The following is a 16,583-nucleotide window of genomic DNA, read 5'->3' as shown; positions in this document are numbered from 1 at the left end:
GCAATTTTGGGGCGCCCTGTACCATGGGCACGTACGAATATGTGGCACGTGTGTACGCTGGTATCCTTAGAAAGCTCCTCCACATGCTCCGTGAATACATCCGCATGTACATGTACGTTCCGCCACGCGGATCTTTTCCCCGCCAGAGAACCAGGCAGTCACGCACTATTTTACGACTTTCACCGGGCCTCTGAATTAACCCGAGCTTTTCCGGGTACAAGGACGGTCCTTTATGCACTCCGTCCAGAAATGAAGTGCATTCCTTCCACCTACGGCCAGGGTTACGGTGCCGTTAAACCGCCCCGTCCCTGATATCACTCCCAAGTCCGTCGCTCTCTTACGGTTTCCGGCAAAGTAGCTCAGAGCACGGATCATATGGGGGATACGGCGGACTCGCACGCGAACGTACGGTGCTCATTTGATATGGTAATTGCTACGATGCTTTAATTCACCTTTCATTTATGAAGAATTCAGCTACGGGACCTCCCCGCCTCTTCGTGTAGTTTTACATCGAATAATAATGTATATTTACGTGGCTCGATTCTGTGACTTCTTGAAAAATCTTGTGCATCCCTGCAGGGTTAATGTTGGAAAGGATTATTTCTGGTGAACAACACGCGAAAAAACTTCGGCATACACGGCCGGTTGAATTAGGTATCGAGCGACCCAATTCGCGTGGAACCGTTTGATTACCGCAGATTTATAATTAGCGTGCACACGCGTGCGCGATAATTTAAGTAATAATTAATAGGCAACCATGCTAACAATAAAATAAAGGAGCACCGTCTCCACCCCCGCCGCGCGCACGTGCGCAACAATAACAGCTGCAACATTATTTAATTACCAAAACGGGGGGGGGGGGCGGGACGGGCCGCGCACGAATCGGAAACGCGCGGGCTAATTGTGAGCATTTATCTAATGTGAAGGATTTACAGGCGATGTAAATTTATTCGCGAGACCCTCGCTTAATTACGCAGATTCCAAGGCATCTCGCGCGGCACCCTCTTATTCGCCAAGCGAGCAAATGGGAAAAACGGGAAATTCTCGCGTTTCTCGCGAATCACCTGGAGAGCTGCAGCGAATGCTCTCGCGATTCTCGCAGAACGATCCCGCTTGTCATTGTCACTCGTCCCGCTAGCACTGTCATTCTGCTCGCGGTCCGTCAGCGTTTATGATCCATCATCGAACGTATCGCGGAGAGGAGCGCGCAGGGGATTCTTTTCGCGGGGTCGCTCTTTAACAGTATTCTCCAGAGAGATAGGGAACCGGGCCACCTCGTTTGCCGTTTACGAGCGCCTGCAGCGATAAATGCCGCGAAATTATTCGCGGACGTGGATGAAAAAACGCCTCAGACTCGCGCGCAGACGCCGCCGCCGTTTCCCGGATAAAATATATCGGCGAGACGATAAATCGCGCGCGGCGACTCGCGTGTCGCGTAATGCAGCGGAAAAAACGGACCACCGAAAAATCATCGCCGGTGCGACCGCGACGTGGTGGCAATCTGGACCGTCGCACGCCCCCGTAAAGCGTTAATGACACGGAGCTGAGACGAGCTCCGCGTCTGGCTGCGGTGAATCATCCTGAAATACGAGACGGGCATTGTCCGGTTGATTACGATGTATCGTAACCCGCCTGATCACGCGAAGAACTCCCACCTCGGATTTTATATTTATATTTTATATCGATAGTTAACGCGGCTGATGTATGCGCATAACACTTATGAAGCCATGCACGCTTATGTAGCGTCTTCTTTTTTCCTTTTTTTTTAAATTGTCGTCCGCACCTCAAGCTCATTCGGCGTTCCGAATACCTACTCCGGATTTTATGCTAGGAGCCGCGAACCCCGCTATTTACGATCGCCATTTCGCAGCGTCGCGGCGAGCTTTCCTTCTGGACCGCGGCCGAACGAATCTACAGTTAACGTCGATATTTTTGAGCATTTCAGTCACTCCATTTTGGTGATTCGTCCTGGCGTTCTGGATACATTTCATTACGATCAGTTCGTCCTCGCAATCAGACGTTGCAGACGGCGAGGATGATGCGAAACCGTGAGCCCGGCCGCCTCGTCCTGGCAGGTCGCGAAACGCTCGCGGGAAGCGTCGTTTTATTGGCTGTTTTGAAACGGTAAAACATACCGTAAACACGCCATCGTTGTACTCGTAAAACAATGAAACGGCATCTGCATGAAAGTTACAGGATTGCATGCCAGCCGGGAGTATCGATTAGAATTTATATCGCTATACAGGCACATGGAGAACGTTACGCCGACGAGGATGATATATCACTCTTTCCTATTCTCCCCGTAAAAACGATGGACAAGTCATGAACGAATTGTGAGAACAAGCCGTCTTCGGGTCTGCGAGAACAAGCAGTCTTCGACGATTAGCGAACGTTAATATTCCAGTAGTTCCGTTTCACACTCGTCTCGCCGTCTCTCTCGCTTAAGGATTTATTTAGCGCGCGGACCTCGACGTCGACGTACGTGTTCGTCTCTACCTGCAAATTAGGAATTCTCGCCGGCGTCATCTCTTGTCAACGTACCGATCATAGATAAGCCGAGCACCTAACCGGAATCCAGCAGACCCTACGTTTATCCTGCTCTGTATGCGCCGGCCGTTCCCGGCGCGGAGATTATGCTTTATCATATTCAGCGGACAATCATCGGAATGCTAACGCTCCCCCGCGCCACGTAGTCGTGAAATTAATGACCTGTTAATGACCACTGAAATAATTTGATTTATGCATCGCGCGCGGATCTATTGGTACATAAAAAGGAAAATAGCGTTTAACGGGAAGCGCGTGATCTGGCGCACAGCCGTTCATCGCGGAGTTTGAGCTTCTGTGGAAAATACTCCCGTTTACGCACGCACGTGTCAATTATGCCATCCGATAACTGGTTATTAAAACATCTGCGAATCCAGGTAATGTATCCGAGTTCACACATCGCGGTCACATCGCGAAATTTTCGCCGGCGTGGAATATTTTAACATCATACCGAAGCATTCGGCACCGATAACTTGCTCAAAGGGACCTCGAATGATGTCGTTTAAATCCCGCTGATAATGAGAGATATCCGGATATGGCGGTATGATTAGATATGTGTGTCAAAATGTTATTCCGGAGCATTCGGAAACGCGCTTTATTTCGCCACTGCGTAATGACTCCGCGGTATCGCGAAAACGAGTTAATATATTGACAGGTGACTCGCCTTCCGATCTCATCCCCCGGCGCTTCGGAAGCAAATTACTCGACCAGAGCGAGGAAATAGCGAGGGTTGCATTGAAAGGGTCCTTCCTGTCCACGACACGCGATGTCATATCACGTTATTGAGAGCTACTTGTCACTCCCTGCTTCGCCGTCACAGTGGGACGGGTACGCCCATGCCGATCATTCAATTAATTCGGACCTCACGCGCGCGCGTATATCGCCGATCATCGCTCGCGAGCGAGCTCCGCGCCCGACTAGCGTTTAATGGAGATTTTACGAGGCACCTCACTATTTCGGTCCCTGATGGGTTTTTTTTTCAAAAATGGACCGACGATGGCGGGTGTATCATGCGAGTAATTAAAAAATTAATACCGTGCATTTATGAAATGAATAGGAAATTGCGGGTGATAGCCGGCGTTATTTCTTTATTGTTAAAAACGGTTATTGTACAATGGTGCCGGTATTACGTTACGATGTATTGTGTAATGTAATAACCGTCCTACGAGAGAAACAAATTTCTATCCGCGCGCAATAATTTACTCGATGCGTGAATAATAAGGCATTCGGCACGTTAATCACGAAAATCGTTAATTTTGTTATCCCGCAATTTCAATCCAAATTAATCCAAAAATTTCATCAATCCGCAATAAAATTTCATCGTTATGCAGCGGGGAAAAAAATTACATCATTTCAAATTCGGTGAATCCCTGGGAGGAATTTTCATCTATCCCTTAATTCGCTTTTGAATAATCACATGATTTTTGAAATGAAATTTCATGAAATTGCTTCGAACAGTGCTTTAGTCAGCTTTGTGTTGTTTAATATCGTAGATACATGTTGTACCCCGTACGGGTGTGTATCCATGGTGGCTCTCAGTATCATCGGTGCTTTTAAGGAAAGCCGCGCGAGATACTCGATTTTTGCCTGGAAAAAGGGAAGAAGCAGCCCTCGGAGCCATCGAGGGCATTCACCGCTCGATGCAGTCCAATTTCGCGCGAGCGTAATGTAACGGCGCATAGGGCAGACGTGTCGGTGCCATTTGAGCGTGTTGCAGATTATTGGCCTCGTGGGTCACGGGTCCTGGTTTCATTGCCGTTGTTGGAACGTTCATTTATAAATGCCACAATTCTGGACAAAGGCACTGATTACGATCCTCGCTAAGATAGTCATCGATAGTAACTCTCCTTCAACGAACGCGGTGCCTTCCGAGCGATCACGCAACGTGGGTGGCGTTATGGGGGAGGCCGGAATATTCCCGTCTGCCATGTCATCTCCCTTTCATCGTGAATTCAGGGAACGTTGCCGTTTTAATGCGAAAACCGATTTCGGCGAGAATTTCCTGCCACTGTCTATATTAAAATACGCTCCTTAATCTGATCCCCCGCGAAATCGAAATCTACATAACGGAATTCGATACTTCGAGCCTTAATCAAATCCCGAAAGCTCAGTTGGATCACTGATTTATGTTAAAAGGACGTTGTAAAGGATGTTAAAAATCTCGATATACTCGTGTAAACGTGAAAACGTGTTTGAGATAAAATCTTTTGCGATTCACACATGTCGCTTAAGAGGTGCAGAAAGAATTAATAATAGAATTGCGCAGAAGCCGCAAATCTTCAAAGAGATAAGTGTCCCTTTCGAAGAGACGCCGGAGCCTTTCGTAAAATGGCAGAAATATTTAAGATCGGAATTGCAAAGTATTCTCTTATTAAAATGACATCATCAAAGATGAATCCTTCCTACCAAAATTCAAATCATTGTTCCTGAACATTTACGAAAGTCATTAAATTGTAGCAAATCATTAAATTGTAACAAGAGAGAGGTAGAACAAGGTAGAATCTTCATAATGACTCCTCACCTCAATCGTTTCTTTCGAGATTCATGCGGAGCCGGTCCGAAGTTCCACATCCTCCCTCGGAAATTTCGCCGTTCCCCAAGAAATCCAAGAACTCCATAAGAATTCTACGCGAGACCTGCGCGTCCCGCAGGACTCCAGGGCTCTCGCGTCGAGACCGGTCCATCGCGGCGGCTGTTGCATCCTGACGCATACTCCCGGCTCGAGATCGCACGTTGGGGCGAACGGTAGGGGATCAAGGAGATCTCCCCTCTTCATCGAGTAGGGAGAACGAGAGACAGGACAGAGAGAGAGAGAACGAGAGAAATAACGGCGGCGGCGGCGGCGGCGGGGCCGCCGAGTGGGGGGAGCTCGTGAAGAGCGGACGAGTGGCGCTCCCTCTGGCGGGTGACTCGCGTCAGTTGAGCCGTGTGCCGTGTCGCGGTAGTGTCGTGTGCGGTGGTGGTGCTGCGTTGTTTTCGCGTGTCTCGCCGTGAGCCGCCGTGACAACGACGACGATGACTTCGTCTTCCACGTTCCGGTTATGAGCGGCTCGTTCGTAACGAACATCGAGCAGGGGACACGTTCCCCGCGTCGTTCGCGCCGATAGATAGCGGCAGATCGTGAGTCGTGTGACGGCCGGAGCGCACACCGGTGCGAAGTTTGCCGCTACTCGCGCCGCGACGTCCTCGAGAATCGCAGGCGGGCCGCGAACCGCACCGAACTTCAGTTCGCTCGCCGACGATCGTACGATCGTACGCGCTTCGTGGTGAACCGCGTCCCCCGTTCGTTTCGTTTCGTTTCGTTTCGTTCGTTCGTGCTCATCTCGATACGCGAACGGGGGAAACTTCAACGCGTGGTGCAACCGACCGTGGCCATCGCGAGTGACTGCACGACACGAGGCACGCATCGGGGTACGCCGTTGCGGGAGCTGCGTTCCCGCACGACACAGCCACGACGACGACAGTGACACAGGTGGTGGTTCGTCGTCGGACGGAACCGTTGCCGTGCGCCTCCGAGAATATCGTCGGTGAGGGGTCGCGTTTTGTTTCGTACCCGTCGCGACGGCTTCCTCGCGTTCTTTATCCGCGTACAGTGCACGCTCGTGCGCGATCGTGCGAAGATCGTTTCGAAACGGACCCGGCGAGCCTTCGGCATGAAGTTGGTTGACAGTGTCGCAAGTAAGTCCCCGCGAGTTCCAAGGTCGCCATAACGAGCGATCGCCAAGTGACCGTTCGTTCGTTTCGTTTGTTCGTTCGCAGCGGGTTGTCCTGCCGAGCTCTCCGGCGCGGTGAGAGGAAGAAAAGGAGCCCTTCGATGGGAGGACCCTTCGCGAAGGTCGATGTCGATCCCACGTTGATCCATCGTTGCCGACACCGGGCACTTTGATCCACGTCTTCCATTGTAACGAAAACGGCGCACGACGCGAATCGTTCTTCGGATAACCTCGTGCGAGATAACCTATACTTCTCGCGGGCGAGATTCGCAACGTTTCGGTGGCCCGCTTTCGTCACGTAGAGATTTCGCACGCGCCGTGCGGAAATCGCGTGTCGCTCATCGCACGTCGATGCCGCGGCTGCGGTCGCGCGATCAGCTGATTCCTCGCGTGAGCGCGCCGCACAAGCAGGTCGCCGCCTCGAAGAGGCACGATCGGGGCTGTCGAGCCGCGCGTCGGCATCCAGAGAACAGAATTCCTACGCGCGCGGACGAGCGTGGACGTGGAGCAGGTAGCGACGGCGCCGAATTCGAGAAGACGCTGAGGGAAGGTGCCGACGCAGGGACGAAAGGACGACCAGACCGCGTCAGGATTTATCGAGATCGAGGCGCCCGGTAGAGGCCGACCGGTCATCTCCTGAATCTTCGGCCGCCTCCGCTGGAAAACGTGAAACGGAAAAGGACGACCCGACCACGTTCGCCTTTTGAAGCGTCACGGTGCAAAGCCCCCGCGCGTGTTTATCCACCGCGTTTATCATTCGATCGCTGGACGAGCAGCAGGAACTCGGCAGGACGATCGTATCGACGACGACGACGACGAAGATCCTATCCTATTCCGATTTCATCGGCCGTGGTGCGTCGCGTAATGAGCCGTGGAGGAGCGGGACACGTCGAGCGGTGAACGTGACCGCCACGAGAACCAGCGTCGTGGACCAGGGATCGAGGCGACCACCCTCATTAATAGCGCGAGGATGTCACGCTGCTGAGGGGACGCCGATGAGGGAACGCTGAAGAGCCCGTCGCCTCCCTTCGATTTATTCGCCGATCGTCCGCCGAGAGAATCGACGATCTACGACGATCCAACGTGACCTCGATGGACGTTACGTCGTCTGGCAGGCGGCCTCGCGAGATGGTAGCCGCCAAGTACAGCGGATAAAGGCGCCCGGTATAGGATCGTCGTTGGTGCAGCGGGGAGGGGAAAGGAGGTAGCCGACGCGAGGGAGGCCTCCCGGGGAAGCGAGCGGACGGGCGAGTGAGGGATCGAGCGTCTTAAAAAGAGCGAACGAGCGCGGGGGCGTAGCTGGGGCCCACGCGGACAAGAGGGAGAGAGAGAGAAGAATCAAGCGAGAGGAGAGAGACAAAGAAAGACCGCCAAGATGACCATGGCGAGCAACATCGTGGTCGAGTGGCTGCGGTCGCTCCATCTCGGCCAATACTCGGAGTCGTTCATCGACAACGGCTACGACGACCTCGAGATCTGCAAGCAGATCGGCGATCCGGATCTCGACGCGATCGGTGTCTTCAATCAGAAGCACCGCGCTCGCCTGCTGCAGTCCGTGAAAACGCTGCGCGAGGAGGGCGCTGCGAGTGTGTACTTTACATTGGAGGAGACCAACGACAACGGCTGCGACAACGTCAGCTCCAAGTCCTCGAGAACGTCATCCGATCGGCCGCCCAGCGACAAAGAGGCGCAACGCGCGTCGCCCACGGCAAGTTCGTCCAGCGGTGGCCAAGAGTTGACCAAGTTCGCGGATGAGTATGAAGAGGGCAAGGCGGAGCTGGTGAGGATCCCAAGGATGCAGCTGAGGATGCTGCTGCAAGAGAAGCTGAGGCACGACGGCATCAGGCTGGCCTGTCAACCCTACACCACTCCGGTAAGTCGATTCACGATTTATCTCGGCCGAGAGAGAGACTCTCCGCTGAGAGTTGCTGACGCTCAGCTGTCAGAAGTAAATGCGGTTGTTGACGAATATTGCGAGGATTCACATTGTAGGCGTGGAAATGCGGAATAATGTGGACGTTAAAACGACAATCTCGATCAACGGAACAGCTCATTCGAGAGAAATCAATTACGATGATAACAGAAATATAAATAAAAAATATAAAGAATATTGATATTTAATAAAAAGAGTAATTATGACAAAGGTATATATCATGCTATAACAGACATGTTAGGCAATATAAAAATTTAATTAATATTAGAAACTTGTAAATTATGTCCTAAGTTTTAAACGTAGAGATAATGTCTATTTAGCTAAAATGAAGTAGATTAGTAGAATAAAGAAAAAGCTTTGAGAAATGGAATATATATAAAAGTAATTATAAATGTACGGAGATATCAGATTAATACATTTCCTCGTACATTTCATACTTAATATAATATTATAAAAGTGCATTTCTGACATTTTAATTATTAATTATTATTGTGATAAGATAGTAAAGTATTTTAATATTTTATCTCAATTTGTGTGAAGATCTCAAAATCTAAAGTGCGATAATTGCTGATTAAATAAAACAGTTCCAATAAATTGAAAACGAGAGTAATTTATAAAAGCTAATTTTAATGACGTACAATGAGGCATTCAAACACACTCCGAAAAATTCACATTGTTATTAAATGCGATATACATGTGTGTCAAGTTTACAATACAAGCCTAACACGGAGAACATGAATTATTATGGAAATTAAATTATTACATTAATTATTGCATTATATTAACGACAAACATAACATTACTGTGATGTTTACGATACGATTGTATAGCTGGTGGTATATTGTTTAAGCGATATATTTTCCGGCGGAAAATGCACCTTTCCCGCCGTCCACGTGTACCAAATATTACGTATATTCCTTTGTATCTTTCACAGGAAGTGATCAATTAATTCTCTGCTTCACGAGCAGTAGAGGAATATGATTTTTGTATTATCGATGTCGATGCAACGCCCACATTATATCGCTACCATTTTCCTCTCGTTACTTACTCGACAACATGCATCACCCTTAATATATTACGACGCGTACCGCGATTAGCCGTGACAATGATAATCGAATTATCGAGCCGTTGAGCGGACACTTTAGGTGCGCCAGCGACGAAGCAGGAGGGTTTCCGAGACGGAGATAATGCTGAAAACTCGCAGCCCTCGCGTGGCACTCCCCCACGAGACGTAGATAATCTCCTAATTCATTATTTCGTTGTATTAGCCGTCGACTTGCGATAAGGACGAGCATGCCGCGGCTTTACGTCCGTGCGTTTCTTCATTGATCGAGCGAGCACGCGAAAAAGAAAAAAAGGCAAACGCGCGATTCGCAGCACGGAGAAGTTTCCGCGCGCGTTAGGAGGGTTGCATCGCATTCGATCCGCTCGCGCCTATCCCGTTTCATTTATGAACTTTCGCGCTGGTCCGAACGACGCTCGCTTTCATTTACGCCCCTCTCCCCGTGCCAATATACGCGAGTGCACTTCCCGTCCCGTTCCTGAAATTTTAACGCGGCCGATCCGCCGTTACATACGAAACGATGAATTTTCCCCCGTCCCCCGAATTCGTTCCCCCGATGCGCAGTTTCTGCCTGACGCGACCCGGTTGTAAGACTCAAATGAGATCAGTCGCAGCTTTTAAAAACAGCTTTGAAAAAACACGTGGGCTTTTTTCGCTCTGGGTAACTACTTGTGGTTCTTTTTCTCCTCTCTTTAATATCGATCGTATTCGCTGGGGAAAAGTGCGTACACACGTGCATGAGGGACCAACGATTCACGCGATATCGTCTTATTTTTTTCCATAAAGATAACAATGAGAGAAGAATAAAGAGAAAGAGAAAAAGAGAGACTCTCATGGAGATGATAATTCTTCCGATTTTGAAATTTAAATGTCCGCAACCTGAAAAATATTCTGAATTACATTATGCAAATTATTATGTTGTAATCATAACTTCGCTCGCCAGGAACCAGCGGCAGCTGAACTGAGTCGCAACGCATTGGCAAGTTTTTTGCATTTTCCATCTCGTGTTTCGCAAAATTCCCCACTTTTCGGCCACGTGTGTGGCCCCGCGAACGCCCAAAGGCCATTTATTTTACCGTCAGTGGACGAGCGAAAATTTCGAAAAGTCCGTGCACACACACACACACACACACAGATACGTACCGGTACACAGATATGTATACCGGTAGGCTAAAATCATACCCGTGTTTTCGAGAAGCGCAAACTATCGTCGACGCAATCCGCACTCCAGAGTCGAATGATCGCGTGTCATCCCTTGCTTGCGGTCAATGTACGAGTAATGCAATTATACAGCTGACGACGGAACTCGCCCCGAACTTGGAGCACCGATCCGTACGTTGCCCCTTTCTCGCGAGGAACGCGCGTGCACGCGAGCGAGTGACCAAACGTGCGCGGGAAACGAAAGAATCCCGTTTCTCCCGGGCCACGGTGGTGGTCCTGTCGCATCACCTGCACCTCTCGCTACTCTTCCCTCGTTCTCACGGGACACGGGAACCGCGTGTTGGAGCACGCGAGTGCTTCGATCGTTGATCAGAGCTCTTTTCTCTCTCTTTCTCTTTCTCTCTCAGCTTTTAGATACTTCTCGTCTTCAAGAACTGGACACTCCCGTGTTCATCGGTATGGTGCTGATCAACGCGCGGAAGGTCCGATTTGTCCGGAGCCGCGTATCTCGGTCAATCAACATTCCAAGCACGGTGGACCACGCGGTCAATTACGGTTCTCGTGATACGATCCGCGTTCGCCATCACGCGCCTATTTATCCGCTTGCTTGTTGGCAGCCGGCGCGCCTAGGCGTGATCGACACCTCACGAAAATCCGTGTGGAAAACGTTCTAAGGTTTCACGGTACGCTCGTGCGATCGGGAGTTCGTTGTAACTGGTTTTCTTTTTCTCTCCCTTTTCTGCCGGCTTGCCGCACGTTACTCGCCACACCTCCTCGTAATTGTCGGTGGAACAGCTGACTATCCGCGATAGCCTCCGAGTTTTAAAGATGCGATCTACGCTAGGCGAGTGCTCGTGGTAGGCGACCTTGTTACGATCCTATTAGATTAATTAGATAAATGGCGATAGAAGCGGTTACGGGAAACGTTTAATGTGTGGCTTGCGTAATGCACTCTATTAAATCATTCCCCGATAATTTAAAGCTTCTTATTTAGCGGTTTTAATTAAACTTTTGAACGCACCGTTCCTGATATTTATTATCGTGTGTGAAATGTTTTTTGTCTTCAAATGACACGTGTGAGATACGTATCCAAAAAACTGACATGAAAACCTTGTTCATTTAATCTCGTTACGTTTTATTCGATGTATCGATTGATAACGAGATGTTTTGACGCGCGTGAATTGTATCGTGTATGCCAGTACAAGATCAGATAGAATAACCGCATGTATGCAAAGCCTGCGATCGATGGAAAGCACCGCGCTTGAAGATCCGTGCAGATGTATTTTTACTGCTCGCTTTTACACGACAGGTGGCTACGTAAGACCGTCTGACCCAGATTACACACGCTCGGGGTGACAAGTTATTTAATTTCTTTCAAGACTCTCTTCTCTTCTCGTGAAGGTGCAAGGAAAACGCGGAGAGACGCAATTTCATGTGTCTAGGCCGACTGCAGCACCGTAAATTCCCCACGACCATACTAAAGCGCAACGCTACAACTTTGCGGCGCGGTAACTCGCGCCTCCAAAACTTAAACGGTGTTAAATAACATCGAAACGTGGCATCCGTTTGATAGCATGTTGCTCCGACTCGTATTTCCTGGCTCGACCTTGCAGCCTCCGCCGATCAGAAGAGTTCTCCCCGCGAGCACCGTAAAGCGATCGAACAAGCATCTCTTCATCCCCGAGGCGTCTCCGACTCGTCTGGCGAATTTCCGTTATTCACGCCCACGGGAGTGGTCGTTACCCTTCCCGGCGGCAGCGTGCTACTCTTTTACGCCGATGAGAGTTGAATTGCGCCAACTTCGATCGTATAAACCCGCTTTCATCGCGTCGCGTTCGCGTCCCGTACGGTTCCCTACGGTTTCACGTGATAGAGGACAACCGGGTCCGCCGTGTAAACGCGCGATCGACGGTTCTGCGATTTTTCGAGGAACTCCTCGCGGCATAAATATTTATTTCGTCCAAGCGGGTGGAACGAATGGTTTCGTAAAATCGCAAGATTATTTTTGTCGACGATGCATCTCTTTCTCTTTTCGTCTCTCTTTCTCTCTCTCTCTCTCTCACTGAGCTGGTTAATCGTCCAAACGCGATCAAGCGTCTGTTTTATTTTTTTGCGAGATACGTGGTGCATGATGTTTCAATAAAGAAATGTCGTAGGAAATGAAAGTACTTTCAACACTTTGTCAACGGTGTCTGCGAAGTATTGGTTCTTCAATTTGCGAATATTCAGTGATTCAACTTCGTTAGTTCTGCTCTGTCTTACTTGGATATTTCGACACGATTTCGATTATTTATGCATGTCTCCGCGTGTTTCACATGTTATCTTCCTATTAAGCAACGGCACGTGAATAGAAAAGCGGATCTATGCTGACGGTGTTCGATATTTCGAGACGGCCGCTAGCGAGCGGCCTTCCCGTTCCCGATCTAGCCATAGTCGTGGTAATAGCTTTTAAATATTTGAACGAATGTTCAATCGATATACCGATCCCTTGGCCGAGCGCGTCGCGGGCTCTTTCTCGTACCCCTCGCGCGCTTTCCATTCCCTTCTAACCCATTCCTTTCCCGCCGCGCCGAGCACCCGAGCACGTTTTCATGAAATATCGAACGCGCGGAATGAGATTCTCTTATTCCGTAAGGGGGAATAGAGGAAAGCCGCGCGGAGAGAAAGACCGGCCAGAGCAATGTCGGACTCAGCCCTGTGCCCGGAAGCCAAAGCGGGAACGTGGATCGAAATGGCAGATATTACACGTCACTCGCGCGACGACGCGGCCATATGATTGATGCAAGACGGTTACGCGCCGCTCGCGTGTGAACGCACGCGCTTCGCGCGCTACGCGGTCCAGCTTCGCTTGCCCGAGAACGCGATTATTATTCAAATTTCCGTGATAGCGAACAGTCCCGCGGGCTTTCAACGGATGCCGATCGCCCGACCGAGATTGCCTCCGGTGAATATTTATTAAGCGCGCGCCTATCCACGCTAATCGTTGTCTCGCGCTCGCTTCCGCGGCTTCCATCGTCGTTCCTTTCCCTTTGCTTGTTCTTTCATCCCTCTCATTTCTGTCGCGTCAGACCGCGTCGTTGTTCCGCGTAAACGGGACGTCAAGTCTGAGGATGTAATCAAGGGGAATCCGGAAACGCATCAGGGGGTGAGAGAGACGAGCATCGAGTATATGAACACGGAATTTATGGTTCTCGCGGCAACCACCATTAATAATCCCACCTTTGTCTCTCTGTCTTCAGTTTCCTTTTCCTATCCGTCTTATGCGATCCATCTCTCTCTATTCCTCTGCTTCCTCCTTTCCGCACCTTGACGAAACGCCAAGATTCCGTCTCTTGACATTAGCTTGTTCGTACGTCTCCTCGCGTTCTTCCGACCGCTTCCGCACTCAACGGGCGCGATACGCCGCGCTATCATACCTGCCTGCGAAGCGAGTTTAGAGTGGCATTAATGAAGAGACATCGTCGCGAGTCCGTTGTGATAAAGCTAGGAACCGTTACCGTCGCTTTTAATTAAGTTCCCGCTTTTAACGCGCCAATTATGAGAGAGCGAAGAATTTATATGCATTTAATCTGGGAGGCACCCAGTAGCTGCGACATCGATTACGCTACGGTGCGTCTATGCAAATCAACCATCTGGAACGAAGTTCCAGCGTGTCAGCTCGTCCGTGCTCGGCAGCGACAAAATCGCGCATCCGTCGCGCGAGCGACCCACGCGCGCGTATACCGATCGTTTGTCTCCAAGTCGCTCGACGTCTTGCAAACGTGGCAGCCGGCAGATTTCCTAGTTAATCCGCGCATATCGGAATGTTGCTGCAATGAGATCGGGGGTCCTTTTATTCCGTGCATTAAACACGCGTGGCAGCATCGAACGGATCTTCAACGTTTTATTAACTTCCTCATCGACTTCTCTAACGACGCGAATTAGCATTTAATGATCTAATTACAGTTTTTGCCCTCTACCTTCACGTTATAAGAGAAACAACAAAATTAAAGTGCATCATAAACATTGCACCAGATATCATCCTATATTTAATTCTACATTAAATTACATCACAGAGATGTATTATTCCATATTTATTTCATATTTGTGGATTTTGGGGAATTTACGATACAAGTCGTAAGAAAGAATTTATGAATATTTATAATGCGTATCGTCATATATGCAATGTACAGAAAAAGAGAGAGCGAGTAAAGTGCCTGTGACAAGTGTAGAATTGTAGCGAGACAGCCAGTGCGTATACATATTTATCGGGCATGCTGTCGCGATATAGCAGCGAAAAGCGAAATATCCGCCGGGAGTTCAGGTATATCAAACGCGATCTGACGATCACGCGCCTCACTTCTCGATCTCGATTTCGCTTCGCCCTGCACGTCGCGCTCGTCGGCCTGTCTCTTGACTTCGGTGTCTGTCTTGTTGCGATTCAATTTGTACTTACACCTCCTGCACTACCCACACGCATTGCGAGTAAGCCGACGATCGGATTAAGCAGGCAAACAGATTCAATATCCGTCGCTACTGGGTAGCTCAAAATTTGCGGTCGCACACACATTGGTTCACTCTATTCTATAGCTGCGAGAACTTGAACGACTTGTCTATTGTCGCCCTCGCGTGTAACGCGTAGTGGTATACCTTGTTAAATTACCCAGCGCGATTTCGCAAGAAATAATCTTCCCATTCTTTGTCTGTTTAATCTTTAATTTTAATCGAGCGTATTCTCGTCAAGATTGTCATCCACTGGTTTCTCATATCATTGATCATATTTCTGGTAATGAGACTACGATATGTGTGCATAAGATCAATTCTAATCTGGAATCGCATAAGCATAAAGTTTTTCGCGTGATTAATTGCCGTGTGTGATAGCCGATTACACAACGAAATAAAAACGGTTGATACACGCGTCATTTCGGAGTGATAAATTAACATCGAGTTTTACACTGCGTATCGATTCGCTTGCGTGGTGATCGAACCTTTAAGATTGGCCGGCGACCGTTCCACCACGCCGCGTTGAATAAATCATGCTTTTGATCGCGCCCGAAAAAATGGCGAGCCGCCCTTTGCGGGACTGTCGTTGCTCGCTCGCGCATTGGCGGTTCTCCCAATTTTCCAGCCGACTGGCTCCACCGACGTTAACAGTCGCTATTAATTAGCTCGCTGTGCTCTCACGCGGCGTAATTTGCGGCAATCGAGTGCCACGCACTTTGTATCTCGGCGCACGTATCCCGCTGACATTAATAACGGTGCAGTTCATTCGAGAAGGCCATTAGTCGCTGTCTTAGAGGACTAAGCCACTGCGCCAGAGCGGGGAGGAGGATAGTTGGCGGTGGAGTCTGTCCCAAAGTCGCGAGAACCCGCTTCGTTACGAGCGGATACGACGAGCAGGATGGGATTTTCCTTTCTCAAGGATTTCACGGGCACCTTCTTCCTGCCCTTCTCTCTTTCTCTCTCTGTCTGCCTCCTTTTATCTGTCTTTCGCTTGCTCCCTCGCTATCTTGTTCAGCGTTTTCCTCCTCCCTCTCTCTGCGAGTGTGTACAAGTCGCATCGAGCTGCTGCTGCTACTCCCAAACTTTTCGAAGACGAGGGTTCGAGCCTCGATTAAGGGTGACTATAGGTATAGACGTTAGGCTCGGCGTCTCCGAGCAGTAAGTAAAATCCACCCTGCCCTGCCTGGGATTTTGGGAATGGAGGGAATGCTCCCATGTCGTTGGATTGACCTTCTGCGCTTTCTATGGGAACTATTCCCGACGGATTGTAATAGCTACGAAACTGCGAAGAATAGTGAATGGTAGCACGCGAATAGTAGCGTAACTTTATTTAATTGTAACTATTATTAATTGCGGAGACGTTGATTTAATTGTCGCACGAGAATCAGTGGGAGAGTGAAGGTAATGACATTACGAAGAAAATTTGGAAATAGTTTAATTTATCAAACAGAAATAGAAGTTCAAAATCCGGCTGAAGGTATCTTTAAAATTTTGAAGAGAAAGAGTATATACTTCTTTGTTACACATTTTCATAAAGCGGTAAGCGCAACATGTATCTCCACGAGGTTCATGCTCGATTACTTCGCGTGTCGTCACTTGAGCTCGGATCGATGCATCGTTGCTACTCGGAAAACCCATCTCGCTATCCGTCTCTCCGTCGCCTCTCTATTTCGGAAGACGCATGAGT

General features: G+C 49.3%; 1 protein-coding gene across 2 annotated transcripts in view; it reads left to right on the top strand.

The window, feature by feature from the left end:
* Positions 1-6,549: 6,549 nt before the first annotated feature.
* Positions 6,550-16,583, top strand: part of LOC105279368 (SAM and SH3 domain-containing protein 1) — a 332,254-nt gene continuing 322,220 nt past the window's right edge. For both annotated transcript variants that reach the window (XM_026972705.1, XM_026972703.1), the window contains exon 1: positions 6,550-8,130. In XM_026972705.1, coding sequence (XP_026828506.1) covers positions 7,633-8,130 — 498 coding nt within the window. In that variant the 5' untranslated portion in view covers positions 6,550-7,632. The remainder of the gene's footprint in view (positions 8,131-16,583) is intronic.

Source organism: Ooceraea biroi, chromosome 1 (genome assembly GCF_003672135.1).
Source record: "Ooceraea biroi isolate clonal line C1 chromosome 1, Obir_v5.4, whole genome shotgun sequence".
NCBI lineage: Eukaryota > Metazoa > Arthropoda > Insecta > Hymenoptera > Formicidae > Ooceraea > Ooceraea biroi.
Note: the sequence above shows the minus strand (reverse complement) of the source record. Positions and strands in the feature narration are given on the sequence as shown.